Source organism: Oncorhynchus masou, chromosome 6 (assembly GCF_036934945.1).
Source record: "Oncorhynchus masou masou isolate Uvic2021 chromosome 6, UVic_Omas_1.1, whole genome shotgun sequence".
In the NCBI taxonomy this organism is placed as follows: Eukaryota; Metazoa; Chordata; class Actinopteri; order Salmoniformes; family Salmonidae; genus Oncorhynchus; species Oncorhynchus masou.
In genome coordinates this window covers 70,962,465-70,984,041 of record NC_088217.1, presented here as the reverse complement: position 1 = coordinate 70,984,041, position 21,577 = coordinate 70,962,465, and the positions used below count along the sequence as shown (strand labels likewise).

Genomic DNA, 21,577 nt, shown 5'->3' with positions numbered 1-21,577 from the left:
GAAGTTACTTTTAAAGAATGACCAGGCATCCTCAACTGACGGGAAGAGGTCAATATCCTTCCAGGATACCCGGGCCAGGTCGATTAGAAAGGCCAGCTCGCAGAAGTGTTTTAGGGAGCGTTTGACAGTGATGAGGGGTGGTCGTTTGACTGCGGACCTGTAGCGGATACAGGCAATGAGGCAGTGATCGCTGAGATCCTGGTTGAAGACAGCGGAGGTGTATTTGGAGGGCCAGTTGGTCAGGATAACGTCTATGAGGGTGCCCTTGTTTACAGATTTAGGGTTGTACCTGGTGGGTTCCTTGATGATTTGTTGTTAGATTGAGGGCATCTAGATTAGATTGTAGGACTGTCGGGGTGTTAAGCATATCCCAGTTTAGGTCACCTAACAGAACAAACTCTGAAGCTAGATGGGGGGCGATCAATTCACAAATGGTGTCCAGGGCACAGCTGGGAGCTGAGGGGGGTCGGTAGCAGGCGGCAACAGTGAGAAGACTTATTTCTGGAGAGAGTAATTTTTAAAATTAGTAGTTCGAACTGTTTGGGTATGGACCTGGAAAGTATGACATTATTTTGCAGGCTATCTCTGCAGTAGACTGCAACTCCCTCCCCTTTGGCAGTTCTATCTTGACGGAAAATGTTATAGTTGGGTATGGAAATCTGAGAATTTTTGGTAGCCTTCCTAAGCCAGGATTCAGACACGGCAAGGACATCAGGGTTGGCAGAGTGTGCTAAAGCAGTGAGTAAAACAAACTTAGGGAGGAGGCTTCTGATGTTGACATGCATGAAACCAATACTTTTTCGATCACAGAAGTCAACAAATGAGGGTGCCTGGGGACATGCAGGGCCTGGGTTTACCTCCACATCACCCGCGGAACAAAGGAGGAGTAGTATGAGGGTGCGGCTAAAGGCTATCAAAACTGGTCGCCGAGAGCGTTGGGGACAAATAATAAAAGGAGCAGATTTCTGGGCATGGTAGAATATATTCAGGGCATAATGCGCAGACAGGGGTATGGTGGGGTGCGGGTACAGCGGAGGTAAGCCCAGGCACTGGGTGATGATAAGAGAGGTTGTATCTCTGGACATGCTGGTTGTAATGGGTGAGGTCACCGCATGTGTGGGAGGTGGGACAACGGAGGTATCAGAGGTATGAGGAGTGGAACTAGGGGCTCCATTGTAAACTAAAACAATGATAACTAACCTGAACAACAGTATACAAGGCATATTGACATTTGAGAGAGACACACAGCGAGGCATACAGTAATCGCAGGTGTTGATTGGGAGAGCTAGCTAAAACAACAGGTGAGACAACAACAGCTAATCTATCTAGTATCCCTGCACATTGTAAATCTAGTATTGGAACTGACCCTGTATGTAGCGTCTTACTTTCTGGCGTTCTTCTTGTTTTGGTTCTACCTCCGTGTTATTTGTGGTACTACATTGATGTTGATCACTGCATTGTTGGGTTTAGAGTTTGCAAGAAAGGTATTTTACTGTACTTGTGCACGTGACGTTACGACTTACAATGTGAGTTTGGTTAATGACTGTTAACTTTCTCTCTTTTCTCGCCCTCTCTTTCCTCTCTCTTTATGAAATACGTTTGGGTGGAGAGCTTGGCTGATAACCGTTGTTCCTCTCTTCTCCCTCTCTGTTTCCTCTCCTCCCTCACTCTCTTCCCTTCACTCCTCTCCCCGAAGCGAAAGCGGCTCCCTCCAGAGGTCCCTCCACCCCGGGCTCTCTCCAGCGTTCCCGTAGCGACGTGGACGTGAACGCTGCTGCCACCGCTAGTGCCAAAACCAGGATGACTCCCGTGCCCGCCTCGCCCGCCCCCTTCAGTGCTGCCTCGGCTCTGCCACCCGGCTCCTATGCCTCTCTAGGTGAGCCAAAAACATGTGTTCTGTCTCTGTGTGTGTTCTAATTAAACAGTAAGGTCCGAGGGGTGTGTGGTATATGGCCAATATACCACAGCTAAGGGCTGTTCTTATGTGTCCCTGGATACAGCCCTTAGCCGTGGTATATTGGTCATATATCACAAACCCCTGAGGTGCCGTATTGCTATTATAAACTTACCAACGTAATTAGAACAGTAGAAAATAAATGTTTTGTCATTCATATGGTATAGGGTCTGATGTATCACGGCTGTCAGCCAATCAGCATTCAGGGCTTGAACCACCCTGTTTATAATACTCTTTCTATGAGCCTCATACCCCGTTTATAATACTCTTTCTATGAGTCCCATACCCTGTTTATAATACTCTTTCTATGAGCCTCATACCCTGTTTATAATACTCTTTCTATGAGCCTCATACCCCGTTTATAATACTCTTTCTATGAGCCTCATACCCCGTTTATAATACTCTTTTTATGAGCCTCATACCCCGTTTATAATAATCTTTCTATGAGCCTCATACCCTGTTTATAATACTCTTTCTATGAGCCTCATACCCCGTTTATAATACTCTTTCTATGAGCCTCATACCCCGTTTATAATACTCTTTCTATGAGCCTCATACCCCGTTTATAATACTCTTTCTATGAGCCCCATACCCCGTTTAAAATACTCTTTCTATGAGCCCCATACCCCGTTTATAATACTCTTTCTATGAGCCTCATACCCTCGCAGACGCTTTTATTGACTACGAGGAATATAAGACCATAGCATGGAGATTTAACCCTCATTTCTATTAAACTTTTTTATTTTTTATTATGAATTAAATATGATGATTAAAATACATCTTAAGACCTTTCCAAATTCTTGTAACCCCCCTCAGTCTTCCATATGGGGATTATCCTGCTAACTTCTGCTAACCTTTCTCTCCTGGACTCTCCTCCTCTTGTTTTTGCCCTTAGACAACACACCTGGTAACTTTAGACCAGTGGGTAAGATGAGATGGCTAACTGTGTGTTTGTGTGGGAGCTGGAGGACTTCATCCAGATTTCTCTGTCCCCTTTTGGTCTGTGTAATGTACTGCACCATGTTTACAGTGGTCGTCTTTGTGGTGTGCTACGTCGTTGAATACGGTGCTCATCTGTGGAACTCTGCATGGACTGTCTGCATGGTAGAACTACGTTGAACTGGGTCACCAGGACTTGGGTTGGTAGCCAGAGAGAGGAGACCGAGACATTGATCGTGTCCACAAATAGACCTGTCCAACTCACGTGACTGTAAAGACAGGCAGCCTCAGTGTCTGTCGGGTTATTGACCTTTATCGTTGCCTGTTTAACTGTAATTTCATGAAGTCATGTTGTGCTGTACTCTCCTTTTCCCCTGAATGATCCATTGTCCTACCTAGAACAGAATACTGAAATATACTTGTTGTGAATTATGTTTCTATATTTGTATCTATTGTGGTGAGGGAATATGTTGAGATGAAACATTTTTTATAGAGGATGAGACATTTGTGATTTGAGATTTCTCGAACCAGCTTAATCGAGATTTGAGTGCATGTGTCTGTTGTAATGGCTGGTAGCAACCTGCAAGTATAGACTAGCGAGTGTGTCTCTGTTTCTGTGTGGTCTATGTATGAAGTCTCTGACTGTAGGTGATGAGGGCTGGTGTCGCCGAGCTGGGTGTGTCTGCGGTTGAATGGGTCCGTGCCCACGTGAAGTTGAAGTCTGTTTTCTCCCTCCCCGACCTCTCTCTATCACTGTCTCTCTCTATCTCTCTATGTCTCTCTCTCTCTCTCTCTCTGTCTCTCTCACTTCCAGGCCGTGTGCGTACCAGGAGAACGAGTTCGGGGAGCGGCGTGGGGGCGAGTCCCTCTGTCATAGACAGTAGGGGGAGGAGTCGAGCCAAAATGGTGTCAGTGTCTCAACGTGAGTATCTTCCCCCGATATATGTGCATCATGCCGAAATTAAAAAATACACACGGTTTCTAGATCAGTGTTTCTTGATCCCGGGGACCCATAGGTGCACATATTTGATTTTGCCCTGATTCCACTAATCAAGTCATCAAACTTTTAATCAGGTGTGTCGTGCCAGGGCAAAAACAAATATGTGCACCTATGGGTCCCCGGGATCAAGAAACACTGATCTGGAGCAATTGTTTGACATTTTTACCACCTTTTCAGCATTGTGTGGGTATGCATTCTTCTCCCTTTATAAGTACACCATGCTATGTCGTGTTGCAGCTGGCAGTCGTTCTGGCTCCCCTGGTCGTCTCCTGAGCCATACATACGGCAGGATCTCCAGGGCCACTGCAGGGACAACGCCAGCAGAAAGGAGGCCTAAAGTCCCCCGCAGCCATGGCTGCAGCCGAGACACCAGTCCAGACAGATCAGGCCTGGGTAAGGACCAGGAAGGACAACACACACAGACACACGGAAGACAGAAAACAGCCCTCTACAGCTGTACTCCGAGTCTCCAACCTCTCTGCTCTCTGAACCATCTAATCTCCTGTCTGTCACTGAGTGCAACCTTGTCTCCTCCTCTGTCCTGGCTAACTCAACTCTTCCTCTACCTCCGCTGAGCTCTCTCTCTCTGAGTGTGTTGGACTGTCTATCTGGCTGTGTGTTATAAAGCTCTTTCTTCCTCCTGCTGCTCTCTCTCGCTGTGTCCCCCCCCTCACCACCACTATGCTAGCGAGGAGTCGTATCCCCCGGCCCAGCATGAGTCAGGGCTGCAGCAGGGACACCTCTAGAGAGAGCAGCCGAGATACCAGCCCCGCTCGGGGATTCTCTCCTCTGGGTGAGTACAGTATAGTAACGTGCCAAGCCCAGAGACCATAGCCACCATGACCCTCAATGGCTGGTTGCCGGGGGCCTGAACCCTGACTAGCCCTATCTAGAGTAGAACACAAAGGCCATCATCAGACCACAAGAAAACCAACCGAAACGAACCTCTTCTGCTTCCAGCTTCTGCATGCCTTTTACTTGTGTTTTTCAAATTTCCCCTTTCACTCCTGAGTGACAACAACATTTTCCTCAACAACCATTTTTTTTATTTATTAATCATGCCAGAGTCATTGATGACATGGCATGGGATGAGTTGACGCTAAACTGGTGCCCACTGTCAGCCTATAGACTTGCGATCAGAGCCTTTGTGTCCAATGCCGGGATGCCTCTCAGCATTCTTGGCGCCAATGTTTGCATGAAGCCAGTTAGCGTCGAATGGTAGAATACCTCCTCCTCAGGTTGACAGGCATGTACTGTATGAGTTGTAGAAGTGTCTAACTTCACTTCCTGGTCACACTTTATTTGGATAGTCCGGGTTTTCCATCTGTAGCTCTATAGATAGTCATACTATCTATTGATAAGCAACTGGTTGCTAAGGTTACGGTTAGATTTAGAATAAGCGTTAGGGTAAGGGTTAGGGTTAGTAGATGGACTATCCAAATAAAGTATCACCCCCCCCCCACTCCCTCCCATGTTCCTCCTCTAGCATCCAGACGTGTCTCCCGCTCCACCAGTGCTCTCCACTCGGCTGAGTCTGTGGGCCACTCAGGTGACCTGTCCTGCATGTCTCTATTAGACCAGACAAATGGCATGTCAGTGTTCCATGGTGCAGTTTACCTCAATCACCCACAGGGGGCGACGGAGAGCTGAGCATCCTCCTTATTTCAGTTTGGATGCGTCTTATTTTTCAAGTCAATCTGTGTTGTTTTGTTTCACTTTTTTTGTTAGTACGCGTTTGTTTTTATTGGTCCTTATACTGTGCTGTAAAATAAAACTTCAATTCATCATATTATTATTTTGTGCTATACACTGTATCTTCTCTTGAGTTTCTCATGACCTGCTGATGTAATTTGCTTAATTTGTTTTCCACCCATGACTTTTACTCCCCATTTTTAGTTTATAGGTCGACTGCTTTTCCTTTGTAATACTGTATTACTGTGCTCTTAATAATACTACAATACTATTCTAAAAGTATTACAATATCTCTGTGTTTCCTCCAGAGCGTCTAGGTCTGGCCCACCAGGCCCGTATCTCAGCCTCTGTCAACGCCATGAGGATCCTCAACACTGGGACCGAGGTGGAGGCAGCTGTAGCCGACGCCCTGTTACTAGGCGACGCCAGGAACAACAAGGTGGAGGTTTACCTCGTCACGTGCGACTTAGATTCTCTATCCTCTTTACCATCTGAATCATAGCGTATGCTGATCATAATAGCTTTGGCGGCTTTTTCTCTCGGGGGGACATTTTGTTGGATTTACGTCTATGTTGACTCGTATTTGCCTCTCGAATGCAGTCTTATGGCAGCTTGTTGAACAGGAAGTGTCATCGATTTCTCTTCACTCGGTGGCATGACTGAGTGAGCACGCTGTGTATGTACCCACACGAACATTTGACCTCTTAACCCTTGACCCCTCCAGCGGCGGCCAGTCAGACGGCGGTACGAGTCCCCGGGTATCTACTCAGACGACGACGCTAACAGCGACGCCAGCAGCGCCTGCTCTGAGCGCTCGTATGGCTCGCGGAACGGCGGCCCGCCCCACTACATGAGACAGACAGAGGACGTGGCCGAGGTGCTGAATCACTGTGCCAGTTCCAACTGGTCTGAGAGGAAGGAGGGGTTGCTGGGACTACAGAACCTGCTCGTTAGCCAGAGAATTCTCAGGTGGGATAGAGACCATCTGTTTTTGAACTTTTGTAATGTGATTCATTTGAGGTCGTCACCAAGACAACTGGTGTTGTACGATTGATCGCCTTACTTTTTTTCCCCCACTCGTGTGTCTCAGTCGTGTGGAGCTGAAGCGATTGTGTGAGATCTTCACAAGGATGTTTGCTGACCCACACAGCAAGGTGAGCCCACAATAGAAACGCCCCATGTCTGATATAACCTGTGTTCTGACGTGAAGCTAATGTAGTTACTGTACTAACTAACTGTCTGTTTTTGTGTCGCATGGTGGTCTTTGCGGTGGACTTGTAACATCAGCGAGTAAGTGTTTTTGTTTTTGTCCGTCACCTTTTTGAATAGTAATGCAATCGAATCCGACTATTCAGATAGTTGATTGATGAATTATTGTTGTTCTGTATGTTGTCCTACTGTAATAATCATTAACAGTGATGTAAATACCTATAGCCTATTATTGAGTGACTGACTGGGTGGTCACTGTGTCTGATCTCAGGTGTTCAGCATGTTTCTGGAGACCCTGGTAGACTTCATCACCCTGCACAGAGAGGACGTGCAGGACTGGCTGTTTGTCCTGCTCACCCAGCTGCTGAAGAAGATGGGAGCTGACCTCCTGGGTTCCGTACAGGCCAAGGTCCAGAAGGCTCTGGACGTCACCAGGTCAGAACTAAAGCTCCATCTCTGTTCCTGTTCTCACACAGGTCTTTTTCCCCACTTCTTGCTTTTCAGCACAATTCCACCAACTATGGTGGATGTGTAACCAGGGCAGCTCAGTACAGCTTGGTTTGGCTCGGCTTGGTAGTGTGAAAAGCCCTTAGATGTTGCTTTTGGATGTTTGTGGAGTTTTTAGTGCGGAGTTCCCCAACTGACGGCCCACTGGCACCCCCCCCCCCCCCATGTTTTCTGAGCAAAAAAATAAGAATTAACAAAAAAAAACTACATTTTTTGCATTTTCATTGTTCGAATTAAACACCAGGAAATCAGGTCCAGCTAATTTTATTTTTGTAAATTTGTTCCATAGTATTTCCACGCATAATAGAGAGACACGTGATCATATACAAATGTAAGCAAGGTTTGAAATGATTATGTTTTAGTCAAATATTATATCTGTTTTGTCTTCTTGCAGTCAATTTGCAGTCTACAAGGGATTTGTAATTATGTACCGGCCCCCCCGAAAATCCACTCAGCAAAAGAAATCGTCCCGTGCCTGAATCTAGATGATGATCCTTGTTCTAGTGGATCAATCCCTCTCATCTCATGCCTTTGTCTCTTTATTTTCCTCTCTCTTTCCCAGGGACTCGTTCCCGTTCGACCAGCAGTTTAACATCCTGATGCGTTTCATCGTGGACCAGACCCAGACCCCCAACCTGAAGGTCAAGGTGGCCATCCTGAGGTACATTGAGTGCCTGGCCCGTCAAATGGACCCCGTAGACTTTGTCAACTCCAGCGAGACGCGCCTGGCCGTCTCTCGCATCATCACCTGGACCACGGAACCAAAGAGCTCCGACGTCCGGAAGGTGGGCAGAGTTTGTTTCCATAGCAATAGCGTCAGGCACTTTTCTTTTAATTGACTTTATATTTCAGGGACAATGCACATTAATCAGCATTTCTGTAAATGTCCCAGATTTAACCAGCCGGCCAATTTTCAACTGATCAGCCAAATCTCCAAAATAACCATTGTTTACTGGCTTCATCCATTTTTGGTTGTTTTTATTTTTAAACTGATAATTTCCCCAACCTACCTGTCGGTCGACCCCCAACCCCAGAGCTTCCACCATAGCTGGGCAGGTGAGGAGTTGTCAGGCAGGCCCAGCACCACCGTAGCCTCTCTACCTGGAGAGGGGAACGTGGAGGAGAGGTGCAAGCAGGTAGTAGAGCCCCCCGACCCATCAGTCAGCTGCACGGTCTGCAGTCTGCCTCACATAACTTCCTCAAGCCTGGGCTCTCTGTCTCTAACCCAACTTCGCCTTGCTGGCACACAGAGTTGTTTCTGCTTTATAACTGAATGTAAAGGACAGTGCAGGGGTGGGATTGGGGACTGAATTGGCTCTGAATGAGCCATAACAGTTGTTTCTACTTTCAAAGGTTTCTTCATAATGAGTGAATGATAAAGTGGCAATCAGCAGTTGAAATGATAACAAAGGTGTGGACCCCACCACTGTTTCGCTAAAAAGCTGAGCAATTGGGTTGGAGAAATGCAACCACTCTCAAATTCATAGACAGAGCTAGGGATGCAAGGACTGGCCATGCATGATATCAAGATGATAGTTTTAACTATGTTTTGAGGCTATACGGGGTTTGTTTACATTGACTTTGTTTACAAACGGAGGCGTTGAACAAGCTTACATTTAGGATTCTGATGGGGTACGACAGCTGAGCTGTGCTCATGAGGCATTTAAGTTCAAGAATTAATGGGTGCATATACAATTCACGTAGAAGTCAAAACATTCATCTAGCAACTGCAGATTGCCCCTTTAAGCGACGGGGTGGGAATGGGCAACATAATGGCTCTGAATGTGTGGTAATATTGCGTTTTGATAGTAGCCTGTGCTGCTGTTACTTGTTCCTCATGGTTCTTGTCTTGTTTATCTGCAGTGACCAGGTTTGGTTGACCGACATGCATGGGATTCACACGAGAGAAACATTGATACGGGTTTTTACCTGTTTTACAAGAACTGACAATGGTTTTAACTCACCTGACTAACTGAATGCTAACGGAACCTAAACAAATATGTGCTACTGTATTTCTGTGCAATGTTTATTGGCTCATGTATTTTTAAATCCATTGACTGATGGTTCCGTAAGAGCAGAATGGGCTTGTCGAATGTTCCGTCGCTTCTCTAAGCGTCAGATATTACCTTGAAATGCACATTATTGTGTGATATCATATGTCGATATTAATGGGAAAAAGTGAACGCCCTCTTTGATGACCTCCTAGCCATTGACCTCTCTGTGACCCTTTAATCCCCAGGCGGCTCAGGTGGTTCTGATCGCCTTGTTTGCGCTGAACACCCCAGAGTTCACCATGCTGCTTGGGGCCCTGCCCAAGACCTTCCAGGACGGAGCCACTAAACTGCTGCATAGCCACCTGCGGAACTCCAGCAACACCAGAGTGGTAAGACCTGACTCTGACGTTCACGTGTAATCTACATCGTCGAGAGGATGAGACTGAGCAGGGCTAAAATCGCTGTGTCCCAAATATCTACTCGCCATGAGAAGATGAGCAGTGGATTTACACAGGGCAACTTGAATAGCGCATTTGCTCAGGAAGGTCCTCTTGAATACACTGAATATCTTCTCACTGGCATGCTGTCACATGGACAATAGTTGTATTGTAATCTAAATATACTGGGATAGCATTACGTATATAATTAAGCAATAAAGACAGAGGAGGTGTGTTATATGGCCAATATAACACGGTTATGGGCTGTTCTTAGAGTGCCTGGATACAACCCATAGCCGTGGTATATTGGTCATATACCACAAACCCCTGAGGTGCCTTATTGCTATTGGTTACCAATGTAATTAGAGCAGTAAAAATACATGTTTTGTCTTACCCGTGGTATACAGTCTGATGTACTACAGCTGTCAGCCAATCATCATTCAGGGCTCGAACCACCCAGTTTATAATGTATTGTACTTTCTCCGATTGCTGTGTGATCCGCAGGCTTCTCCCAGTAGCACCATGGGACGTACTCCTCCCCCACCTCGCCACCCCAGCAGTCGCAGCAGCCCCCTCACCTCTCCCACCAACTGCTCCCATGGGGGCTCTCTCCCAGGTACGTCTGACCTTTAATACCTGGTCCCCAACACACCATAGAAGTTAGTTACATCGCTACTAACAACGACAACAAGCAGTCCCCCCTCTCCGCACTGTTCCCTCCTCACGTTTCTCTTTTTCTCCTTTGCGACTCTATTCCCCCTTTTCTTTCCCTCCCCCCTTCCTCCCTCTTACCCTCCCTTGCCGTGCTCTGTGTACGTTACAGCCGGCTATGGGGTTGGAGTGCTGATGGCCTGTCAAAGTACCCCCCTCCCTTCCCTTCTCCTCTCTCCTCCACCCCTGCTGCCCCCTCCCTCAAGACCCTACGGAGTGCTTACTCTCCCAGGTACAATGTCACATAGCTGTGTCACCCTTGGTTTGTCCCCGCCCCACGGTCTAGTTTGTTTTTCCTTTCACTTCCTTTTTTTCCCTCCATTCCGCAGCAGCAGTTCACTACATTAACACCTTGACTCACCAGTTCCACTCTCTCTGTCAACACGTACTGTTAAGCACGGTTGATCTTTTATATGAAAAGGATGGTCGTGTAGCGGGATAAACTGCTTGAAATGACATCTTTACATGCTAGGTAAATAAAATGGCGTCGTTTCAACCAGTTTTTTTCCCCCCCGCTTTTCCCACTGGGCAGACGTCTTCTTCCTGTGGTGGTGTTGTATGTTGGTGTCCTACTTGAATAATAACCCTCCCCTCCCGGTGTGACCTGAAGCATGTTGGAGTACGACACAGAGAACCTGAACACCGATCAGATCTATAGCTCCCTGCGAGGCGTCACTGAGGCCATCCAGAACTTCAGCTTCCGCAGTCAGGAGGACCTCATGGAGCCGGGCAGAGGCAAGAGAGAGGACACGGTGAGAAGCTTGGGCAATTCCCTACTATTCTCCACTCACTCCCTCCCTCATTGATTTAAAAGGTTTGGATTGTTAGAATGGACTAGAATCAAATTAAATCAAATTAATTTATATAGCCCTTCGTGCATCAGCTGATATTTTTATTTTTTTTGTATTTTTTTACCTTAATTTTACTAGGCAAGTCAGTTAATAAGAACAAATTCTTATTTTCAATGGCGGCCTGGGAACAGTGGGTTAACTGCCTGTTCAGGGGCAGAACGACAGATTTGTACCTTGTCAGCTCGGGGATTAGAACTTGCAACCTTTCGCTTACTAGTCCAACGCTCTAACCACTAGGCTACCCTGCCGCCCCATATCTCAAAGTGCTGTACAAAAACCCAGCCTGAAACCCCAAACAGCAAGCAATGCAGGTGTAGAAGCACGGTGGCTAGGAAAAACTCCCTAGAAAGAGGGAGTATCTTCCAACAGTCTATTCCTTTTAAATCCAGAGGGGGGATTGAACAAGTGCACTTGTTTGGCAACTGTTCTCTGGTCAATATATTTATTTTCTCTAGAATGGACATACATTTAGTTATTTTTATAAAACTGTATGTTTGTTATGTCACGTTTTAACAATAATCTTGTTTCTCCCCAGCCGGGTGTTGGAACAGCATCGCACTCTGGTGCCGACGTGGTGGAGGGGCCCGGGGGTCGCACGGCCCTGGACAACAAGACCTCCCTACTCAACACCCCCTCCCCCCGTTCCTTCTCCGGCCCCCGGGGCCGCGACTACAACCCCTACAACTACTCTGACACCATCAGCGCCTACGACAAGGCTGCCCTGAGAGAGACGGTGTACGAGGACGACGTGGAGCAGCTTCGAGATGGTGAGGCTGTCTCAAGGCTCTGAAATGGCACCCTGTTCCCTATGCTACTTTTCTGAAATGGCACCCTATTCCCTATATAGTGCACTACTTTTGACCATCCTATTCCTTTCATAGCTCTGGTCAAAAGTAGTGAGCTATATAGAGAATAGGGTGCCATTTTGGATGGTCATAATACATTTAAGCAATAAGGCCCAGGTGTGGTATATAACATAAACACCTGAGGTGCCTTATTTCTGTTCTAAACTGGTTACCAACGTAATTAGAGCTGTAAAAATACACGTTTTGTCATACCCGTGGTATACGGTTGTCAGCCAATCAGCATTCGGGGCTTGAACCACCCTGTTTATAATAAGCTATATATTAACTGTAAGGGAGACCCCCCCCCCAACCCTCTTCCTCGCAGGCCGCCAAGAGTGTGGTGGAGAAAACAAGATGCTGCACACCAAGAACAGTTCCCCTGCGGAGCAGCTGGGACTGGTGATTGACTGAATTAATTTGACAATGTTTTCTATGTTTTACAATAGCTACATAATAACACTTTGAAGTCAAGGACATGGAAGTCTTATTAAATTCCATTTAGTGATCTTTATGTAATTCTATGGACACAGACTAATATCTATTGTGGTCGTTGAAAGGTGGGTGAGCTGCTGAAGGAGCTGTCTAACCCCAGTGAGAGGCCAGAGGAGAGGAGGGGAGCCCTGGTGGAGCTGCTGAAGATAGCCCGGGAGGACAGCCTGGCAGTGTGGGAGGAACACTTCAAAACCATGCTGCTCCTGCTGCTGGAGACTCTGTCAGACCAAGATGTAAGGACTCTGGATGAATGGATAAATGGATGGATAGAGAGATAGGAAGAAAAACTACTTTAAAAACAGCAATCAACCAAGTTAACTCTGTTTTAGGAGCAATGCCACAATCTGATGCTTGAATCCACTGTTCTTCCTTCCACTGTCTCTGAGCATGTCGTGTCCTTCTCCCCCAACCTGCAGTACACCATCCGGGCACTGGCGCTACGAGTGCTGAAGGAGATCTTACGCAACCAGCCGGCCCGCTTCAAGAACTACGCAGAACTCACCATCATGAAGACCCTGGAGCTACACAAAGACTCCCACAAAGAGGTAGCTCTCACTGGCTCTCTCCGTCTAGGCTCTGCTTTAGAGGACATGCTAAGTCTACACTTCTTGAATTAACAGCTTTCAACTCTGTGATGATGTGTTTGTTTTTTTATGGAGATGATAGCTCTTGAAATAAAATTATGAAAAGACTGTTGGGATGAAGTGTAGTCTTGCCTGTGGATGTACAGTACCAGTCAAATGTTTGGACACACCAACTCATTCAAGGGTTTTATTTGTACTATTTTCTACATTGTAGAATAATAGTGAAGACATCAAAACTATGAAATAACGCGTATGGAATCATGTAGTAAACAAGAAAGTGTTAAACAAATCAAATATTTTATATTTGAGATTCTTCAAAGTAGCCACCCTTTGCCTTGATGACAGCTTTGTACACACTTGGCATTCTCTCAACCAGCTTCACGAGGAATGCTTTTCCAACCGTCTTGAAGGAGTTCCCACATATGCTGAGCACTCGTTGGCTGCATTTTCTTCACTCTGCGGTCCAACTCATCCCAAACCATCTCAATTGGGTTACGGTCTGGTGATTGTGGAGGCCAGGTCATCTGTTGCAGCACTCCATCACTCTCCCTGGTCAAATAGCCCCTACACAGCCTGGAGGTGTGTTTTGGGTCATTGTGCAAACCAGATGGGATGGCGTATCACTGCAGAATGCTGTGGTAGCCATGCTGGTTAAGTGTGCCTTGAATTCTAAATAAATCACAGACAGTGTCACCAGCAAAGCACACTCACACCTCCTCCTCCATGCGTCACAGTGGGAACCACACGTGGAGATCGTTCTACTCTGCGTCTCACAAAGACACGGTGGTTGGAACCTAAAATATGAAATTTGCACTCATCAGACCAAAGGACAGAGTTCCACCGGTCTAATGTTCATTGCTCGTGTTTCTTAGGCCAAGCAAGTCTCTTCTTCTTATTGGTGTCCTTTAGTGGTGGTTTCTTTGCAGCAATTTGACCATGAAGGCCTCAACTGAACAGTTGATGTTGAGATGTGTCTGTTACTTGAACTCTGTGAAGCATTTATTTGGGCTGCAATCTTAGGTGCATTTAACTCTAATGAATTTGTCCTCTGCAGCAGAGGTAACTATGGGTCTTCCTTTCCTGTGACGGTCCTCATGAGAGCCAGTTTCATCATAGCGCTTTGATGGTTTTTGCGACTGCCCTATTTGGTGTTTTATCTTCTCTATACCACCCCTACCTTGTTACAACACAACTGATTGGCTCAGATGCATGAAGAAGGACAGAAATTCCACAAATTAACTTTTAACAAGGCACACCTGTTGATTGAAATGCATTCCAGGTGACTACCTCATGAAGCTGGTTGAGAGAATGCCAACCTTGCACAAAGCTGTCATCAAGGCAAAAGGTGGCTACTATGAAGAATAACACTGTCTTGGTTACTACATGATTTTATAGTTTTGATGCCTTCAGTATTATTCTACAATGTAGAAAATAGTAAAAAATAAAGAAAAACCCTTGAATGAGTAGCCGTGTCCAAACTTTTGACTGGTACTGTACATGTACCCTTCGCTGTCAGTAAACCGAAATGATCCCATTCCAGGATCAAACATTTCACCCCCCTCACTCCACCCTTCCCTCACTACCCAGGTTGTGCGGGCAGCAGAGGAGTCAGCCTCCACCCTGGCCGGCTCCATCCACCCAGAACAGTGTATCAAGGTGCTGTGTCCCATCGTCCAGACGGCTGACTACCCCATCAACCTGGCTTCCATCAAGATGCAGACCAAGGTGATCGAACGCATCACCAAGGAGTCCCTGCACCAGCTGCTGCCTGACATCATACCAGGACTACTGCAGGTAAAAAGGGCTTTATAGATCAAGTTGACTGATTGGTTAGTCCATTGGTTGATTTATTGATGTACTTACTGATTGGTTGATGTGGAATCACTTGGAATGTATCTACTTCCAATAGAAACACTTGGAATGTATCTACTTCCAATAGAAGCACTGGGAATGTGCCTACTTCCAATAGAAACACATGGAATGTATCTACTTCCAATAGACGCACTTGGAATGTATCTACCTCAAATAGAAGCACTGGGAATGTATCTACTTCCAATAGAAGCACTGGGAATGTATCTACTTCCAATAGAAGCACTTGGAATGTATCTACTTCCAATAGAAGCACTTGGAATGTATCTACTTCCAATAGAAGCACTGGGAATGTATCTACTTCCAATAGAAGCACTGGGAATGTATCTACTTCCAATAGAAGCACTGGGAATGTATCTACTTCCAATAGAAGCACTTGGAATGTTTCTACTTCCAATAGAAGCACTGGGAATGTATCTACTTCCAATAGACGCACTGGGAATGTATGTACTTCAAATAGAAGCACTGGGAATGTATGTACTTCAAATAGAAGCACTGGGAATGTATCTACTTCCAATAGAAGCACTAGGAATGTATCTACTTCCAATAGACGCACTGGGAATGTATGTACTTCAAATAGAAGCACTGGGAATGTATGTACTTCAAATAGAAGCACTGGGAATGTATGTACTTCAAATAGAAGCACTGGGAATGTATGTACTTCAAATAGAAGCACTGGGAATGTATCTACTTCCAATAGAAGCACTGGGAATGTATCTACTTCCAATAGAAGCACTGGGAATGTATCTACTTCCAATAGAAGCACTGGGAATGTGTCTACTTCCAATAGAAACACTTGGAATGTGTCTACTTCCAATAGATGCACTTGGAATGTATCTACTTCAAATAGAAGCACTGGGAATGTATCTACTTCCGATAGAAGCACTGGGAATGTATCTACTTCCAATAGAAGCACTGGGAATGTATCTACTTCCAATAGAAGCACTTGGAATGTATCTACTTCCAATAGAAACATTGGGGGGGCAGAAACTCAATATTAGGAAGGTGTTCCTAATGTTTGGTGTATTCAGAGTATGTTTAATATTGTTCTGTCTCTCTGTGTACAGGGGTATGACAACACAGAGAGCAGTGTGAGGAAGGCCAGTGTGTTCTGTCTGGTGGCTGTCTACTCTGTCATTGGTGAAGAGCTGAAGCCCTACCTGGCCCAGCTCACAGGAAGCAAGGTACACTACCGTCTCATCTCAACACCCTGTCTGGTTCGCTCTCAAATGGCACCCTATTCCCTACGTGGTGCACTAGGAAATAGGGTGCAATTTGGGATGCAGACAATGTCTTTGAATTCCCTTCTGTTTTTTCCCAAGATCTACAGGTTGCAGAATGTTTTTCAATGTCTTGAAACGTCGTGTTAGGATGGGTTGGTTTCATTCAGCGTCTTTACTATCCCACCAGATGAAGCTGCTGAACCTGTACATAAAGAGAGCCCAGACGTCCACCAGCAACAGTAGTAGCTCCTCAGACATCTCCTCATACTAATGAACATGACCCTCCGGCTCCATCCGTGTGTGTGCAGGTACATACAGTACAGGGTTGTGTTCATAGGGCACCAAACGGTGCAAAACAGACTGAAACAGGAAGGGACTGCGTGGACTACTGGTCCAATCAGAAACACTAATTGTATTATATTTTTACCGTTTTGAAATATTTTCCCTGGCGTGCCCTAATGAACGCGACCCAGATAGGGAAACAGTTGTGCCTCAATCTTTCTTTCCAGATCTCCTTGTGGTTTTAATGTATTATAATAAAGGCTGTAGGCTGTTCCTGGTTGGGTAACCCTATGCCTGTTGCAATCAACATTTTATTTCCCTCTGTTTTGTCGTCTTGTAAATACTTTTAATTCCACATTTTATTAAGATTTGAATGCAACACTACTTCACACCTAGTCAAATGAATGTAAAGAGCTTTGAAGGAAACCTGAGTCCTTTTTAAACCGTCTGAAAGGTTTTAATGTTGATGGAAGCAGAGTGTCTCTCTGTACACGACCGCCTCATTGCCTCTAGTGTTCCTTCTCGCAATGGACAGAGAGGCTTATTTGGAAACGTGTTTGGTTACTTGTAAAGGGGCAATTTAAAAATGGCGATTTTGATAGTAATTATTCCATAGTATTTGGCGCCTGAAGAATTTGTTCTTGGTGACGATGCTATGTTTTTAAGCCTGTATTTAAAAAATAATCCTTGTAGAATTTCTCAGTTAGTGAGAATCTAAAAACGTTCATTTCCGTTAATGGGAGAAGATCATTTGGCTGGCCAATGATTAGTACATGCAGTGAAAAGCTGTATTGAATAAGCCTCTGTAAACTGCCTATGTGTTACACCTGTGTTGACTGTGTGGTTTGGGCCCCAACAACTTGTGAAGGAATATTTTCGATTTTCACAAGGATTTACAACATGTTAGTATGAAAGGGGAGTTATTGGCAGAGTTGGTCGAGGTTTGAGTCTGCTGTTTTTTGTGCTTTAACATTCGGGCACGTTGTAATGAGTCAAAACTACTGGGATCTGAATTATTCTTGCAATGTAAAACCGTAATGACGAGTCCTAGAATTTTCAAATGTGAAATATTTTTGTCTAAGAACAAAATATGGGCAATACCTATTTGTCATATAGTATAAAGACCTTGACAATCTGACGTATTCGTCGATAATCTAAGGACATTGTAAGTGCCAGTGCTCAACAAAAAAATCTTTACCATTTAAAGACATATGAGGCAAAAAAATAAATAAATAGTCTTTTGAATTGAATCCAGCAATAATGAATTAGTAACATAAAATCCAACTACTTGGATGAACTTTTTTTGTCAAAGCACTGTAAATTACCATTGTAAGTTAACCATCCTTGTTTGAAATGTATAGATGCCAATTTTTAGCTCTCCTATGAAATGTTACTGCTGCTTTAGAAATACTAATCATGGCGTTAAACCTAATGTATTTTACTCTCCTTATTATGAATGTTAAAGGTTACAGTTTCAGTTAGAACGAGAATTCAGAGTTTGGGTCAATTCCATTTCAATTCAATCCATTCAGAAATGTCATTTCCCAATTTTCCTCAATGCTTGTCTATGGGGATAAAAAAATGAAATTGGAATTTCAGTTTACTTCCTGATTTGATTGAAAGGAATTGAGCACAATCTTGTTAAAAGTCCAGATAAAGGTGGCGTGTTACTGAGAACACTATCGGGCCTTACTGTTTCTGTAGTATAGTTTCACTACATTGACTGTTAAAATGTACTGTAACAGTGCACAATGATTTATTTTTTTTCTCAAATGTGAGAACTCTTAGCAATTTTATCAGCTACAGACTAGATGGAACATTGGCTATGACCAAGTCCAAAATGTTGTCAAATACAAAACACAGTATTTCTTTTGTTAGACCTGCCTGTTGCAATTGAATCAAAAATGAAACTCAAAATTAGTGTTTTGTACAGTACTTTTAATCATTGATTCACAAACTTGTTATTAAAAGAGAGTCAGAGAGAGACCTCATTTGCATGCGAGGGAACATGCAATATTATACCCAGCAACCTCAATGATTAACTAACATTCCCAACTCTGACTTTATGTTGAAGAAACGTTGCTTTTAATCTATGAATGTCTGGTCAGCTTGTATTATATCACACACACACACACACACACACACACACACACACACACACACACACACACACACACACACACACACCACACACCACACACCACACACCACACACACACACACACACACACACACACACACACACACACACACACACACACACACACACACACACACTCTTGATATCCATCATAGTTAGTTACCAAGCTAGGGCTGATTTAACAGACCAAACATTGTATACTATACTGTAACTGTATGCTGTGTGCACACATTGGCCTGTATCAAACACCAAACCCTATTATCCTCAAGCCATGTATCTTGAGCGTGTATTTGCTTGTGCCTTGTTTTTTTTTTTTTTACAGTACTCCTGGCAATATTAATCCATACTAATAGCTTCTGAATACTGCTTTTGAATTGTTCTTTTTGCCCCCATTTTGAAATACTGTATTATATGTCATGAATTATACAGGAAATGTGTTGCGTTGAAGACCAAGGTTATTTCCCAAGTTGCACCCTATTCCCTACCTAGTGCCCTACATCTGACCAGTCTTATGGGACTCTGTCAAAAGTAGTGCTCTATATAGGGCATAAAGTTCCATTTGGGATGCATCCCAAGGCTGCTGTAAATAAAGCCAATAGTTTAATGGCAGTATTTTCCACAGATGTAATATTGGCTTGGCTGTTCTATTCCTTGTGAACCACTTACAATGCATGCTTCTTTTGTTTAGCTTCAGTCATTGTTTTATCCCTCCCGTATCTATATTTATATGCAGTCTGTTATATTTTCTGTGTATTATGACAGCTGTACATATTTCATGTTTTGTTCACTTCTTTCTCACGTGATAGAATTTGTTGAAATTTAAACTTGAAATAAACCAACTTCAGTCCCTGTCCGAAGCATGTAATCACATATGTTGTATATTTGAAGTATAAATTGAGAGCAGACATATACAGTATCTTCTCGAGAATGTGGGAGGAAACATCTCCTGCTGGACATGGGAATAGCAGCAGATGGCGCTCTTTGCATTTTCTTGAGTGGAAAAAAGCATCCTCTGTATTTAATATATTTTTTGGAAATAATTTTAGCAGCAAAAGTAGGCTACCACGCCCTCTGCTTCTCACCTCTTTCCCTCCGTTAATAATGAATGGGAAGCGGTGTTTCACCGCGCGGCACCGCGTGCTAGTGTACACGGGGCATTTAGAGGAGGCAAACTGAAAGTAGAATTGAACAGTTATTAGTTGTCCTACTCCTCTTATGGGCTCACAGGTGCACTGTAGAATAGAGGGCACAGGCCATTACGCTTAGGATGTGGTGAATCGGCAATTAGACCACAGACACTCATTTGTCACTGCAGCACCCTTGGCTTGTGTGCATTCTCCAGTCATCTGAAGGCTCCCCAATAAAGAGTGGAAAAACACTATCACCACCTGCATCATTAGTGATCAAAAAGAAAGTGTTAGTAGGCTGGCCAGCTTTGAAGTGGATTCCCTCTAACAAACAATACAATCAGCGGCATATGATTCAATTAACATTGGGGCAAATGTGTGACCACTGAGGCATCCAGGTTTACAAGCTTTAACTAGGCATTCATCTTTGAACTCTTCTGGATCACCCAAGACTCCAAAAAGGTAATTTTCATTTAGAGATGAAAGCTGTAGGAGAAACAGTGCAGTAGCTGCAGTGAGCGGCCTGTCAAGCAGCTACCTAGTCTCCACCGTCCTTAATACCCTAAAACAGTCTCATTAAGGCAGGTATCTCTCTGCGGTGGCCGTGTCTCGTCTCCGACACGCCACCACCAAGGTCTGCTCAACTCAGCTCTATTAGTATTCACACGCTGTTGAAAATGTATTCTACTAAAGCCCCCTCCATTTCCACTGCCCCTGCCCCGGCCAACCCCCTTCTGTTTAAAGATCTTTATGGTGTGTGATTAGCACACATTTCCCCAAGCAGGCAGGGGAGTGGCGGCTGGGTCGGGAGGTCGCCATAATGAAAGAAAACAACTTCATTGTGAGATGACTAGGCCATAAATCATCGGCCATTTTCTATAAATCACGGCAGATGGCAGGGAGCGGTGTGGGGACTCATGGGAGCTCGTATGCCCCTGTGCATGATGGGAATGGTGGTAGCATTACCGCGGCAGCAGACGCTGGCAGACTAAGAGGTCAGTGAGGAGAGGAAGACAGTGAGGCAGAGCAGGCAGTGGGGGAGAGAGGAGAGGTTTTCTTCTTGTAGCCCATGTTGTGTGTGTGTGTGTGACCTCACTTCCGTACCTGCCTGATGAGAGGCAGCAGGACCCCGGAGGTCTTGGTAACAGCACCTCTCCAGGCTGCCCTCCGTTTAAGGTGTCTAATCTGGCTGTTTAATATGGAAGGGCCCTCATCAGGCCCCTGGCTTAGTCCCCCAGCGGTAGAGAGCAGAGCAGCACCAGTGTCAAACTGACACCTAGATGTCTGCTGATCTGGGAATCCAGGAGGTGAATTTCTCTGTTTTATTATACAGGATGATAAGAAACTGGAACAAAGTAGGATTCAGGGATTGATGTGATATTCAGTGTTTTAAGAAGTCTGAACACACCACGTTTCATGTCCTTTCAAGCCAGCAGAGAGCCACTTCTAGTTAAAAGGATGTTCTGCAGAAAATAATTCAATCTGACATTATTTAAAAAGAAAAACGAGAACACCTTACAAACAGTCTAATTCAACGCCTGTAGTGATTTGTATCCCTTCTGAAAATGTCTGATTTGAAACTTTGGACACCTACTCATTCATGGGTTTTTCTTTATTTTTTTATTTTTTTCTACATTGTAGAATAATACTAAAGACATCAAAACTATGACATAACACATATGGAATCATGTAGTAACCAAAAAAGTGTTAAACAAAATAAT

General features: G+C 44.7%; 1 protein-coding gene across 1 annotated transcript in view; it reads left to right on the top strand.

Moving 5' to 3' along the window:
- The window catches only part of LOC135542542 (CLIP-associating protein 1-like), a 41,440-nt gene extending 21,841 nt beyond the window's left edge, over positions 1-19,599 (top strand). The window contains exons 19-40 of the mRNA XM_064969579.1: positions 1,697-1,876; positions 2,850-2,879; positions 3,708-3,815; positions 4,131-4,286; positions 4,582-4,686; positions 5,380-5,442; positions 5,894-6,024; positions 6,310-6,554; positions 6,676-6,739; positions 7,066-7,229; positions 7,864-8,086; positions 9,541-9,684; positions 10,237-10,352; positions 10,556-10,675; positions 11,054-11,195; positions 11,830-12,061; positions 12,465-12,538; positions 12,697-12,864; positions 13,048-13,176; positions 14,803-15,009; positions 16,152-16,268; positions 16,495-19,599. Coding sequence (XP_064825651.1) covers positions 1,697-1,876; positions 2,850-2,879; positions 3,708-3,815; positions 4,131-4,286; positions 4,582-4,686; positions 5,380-5,442; positions 5,894-6,024; positions 6,310-6,554; positions 6,676-6,739; positions 7,066-7,229; positions 7,864-8,086; positions 9,541-9,684; positions 10,237-10,352; positions 10,556-10,675; positions 11,054-11,195; positions 11,830-12,061; positions 12,465-12,538; positions 12,697-12,864; positions 13,048-13,176; positions 14,803-15,009; positions 16,152-16,268; positions 16,495-16,578 — 3,002 coding nt within the window. The 3' untranslated portion in view covers positions 16,579-19,599. The remainder of the gene's footprint in view (positions 1-1,696; positions 1,877-2,849; positions 2,880-3,707; positions 3,816-4,130; positions 4,287-4,581; positions 4,687-5,379; positions 5,443-5,893; positions 6,025-6,309; positions 6,555-6,675; positions 6,740-7,065; positions 7,230-7,863; positions 8,087-9,540; positions 9,685-10,236; positions 10,353-10,555; positions 10,676-11,053; positions 11,196-11,829; positions 12,062-12,464; positions 12,539-12,696; positions 12,865-13,047; positions 13,177-14,802; positions 15,010-16,151; positions 16,269-16,494) is intronic.
- The last annotated feature ends 1,978 nt before the right edge of the window (positions 19,600-21,577 follow it).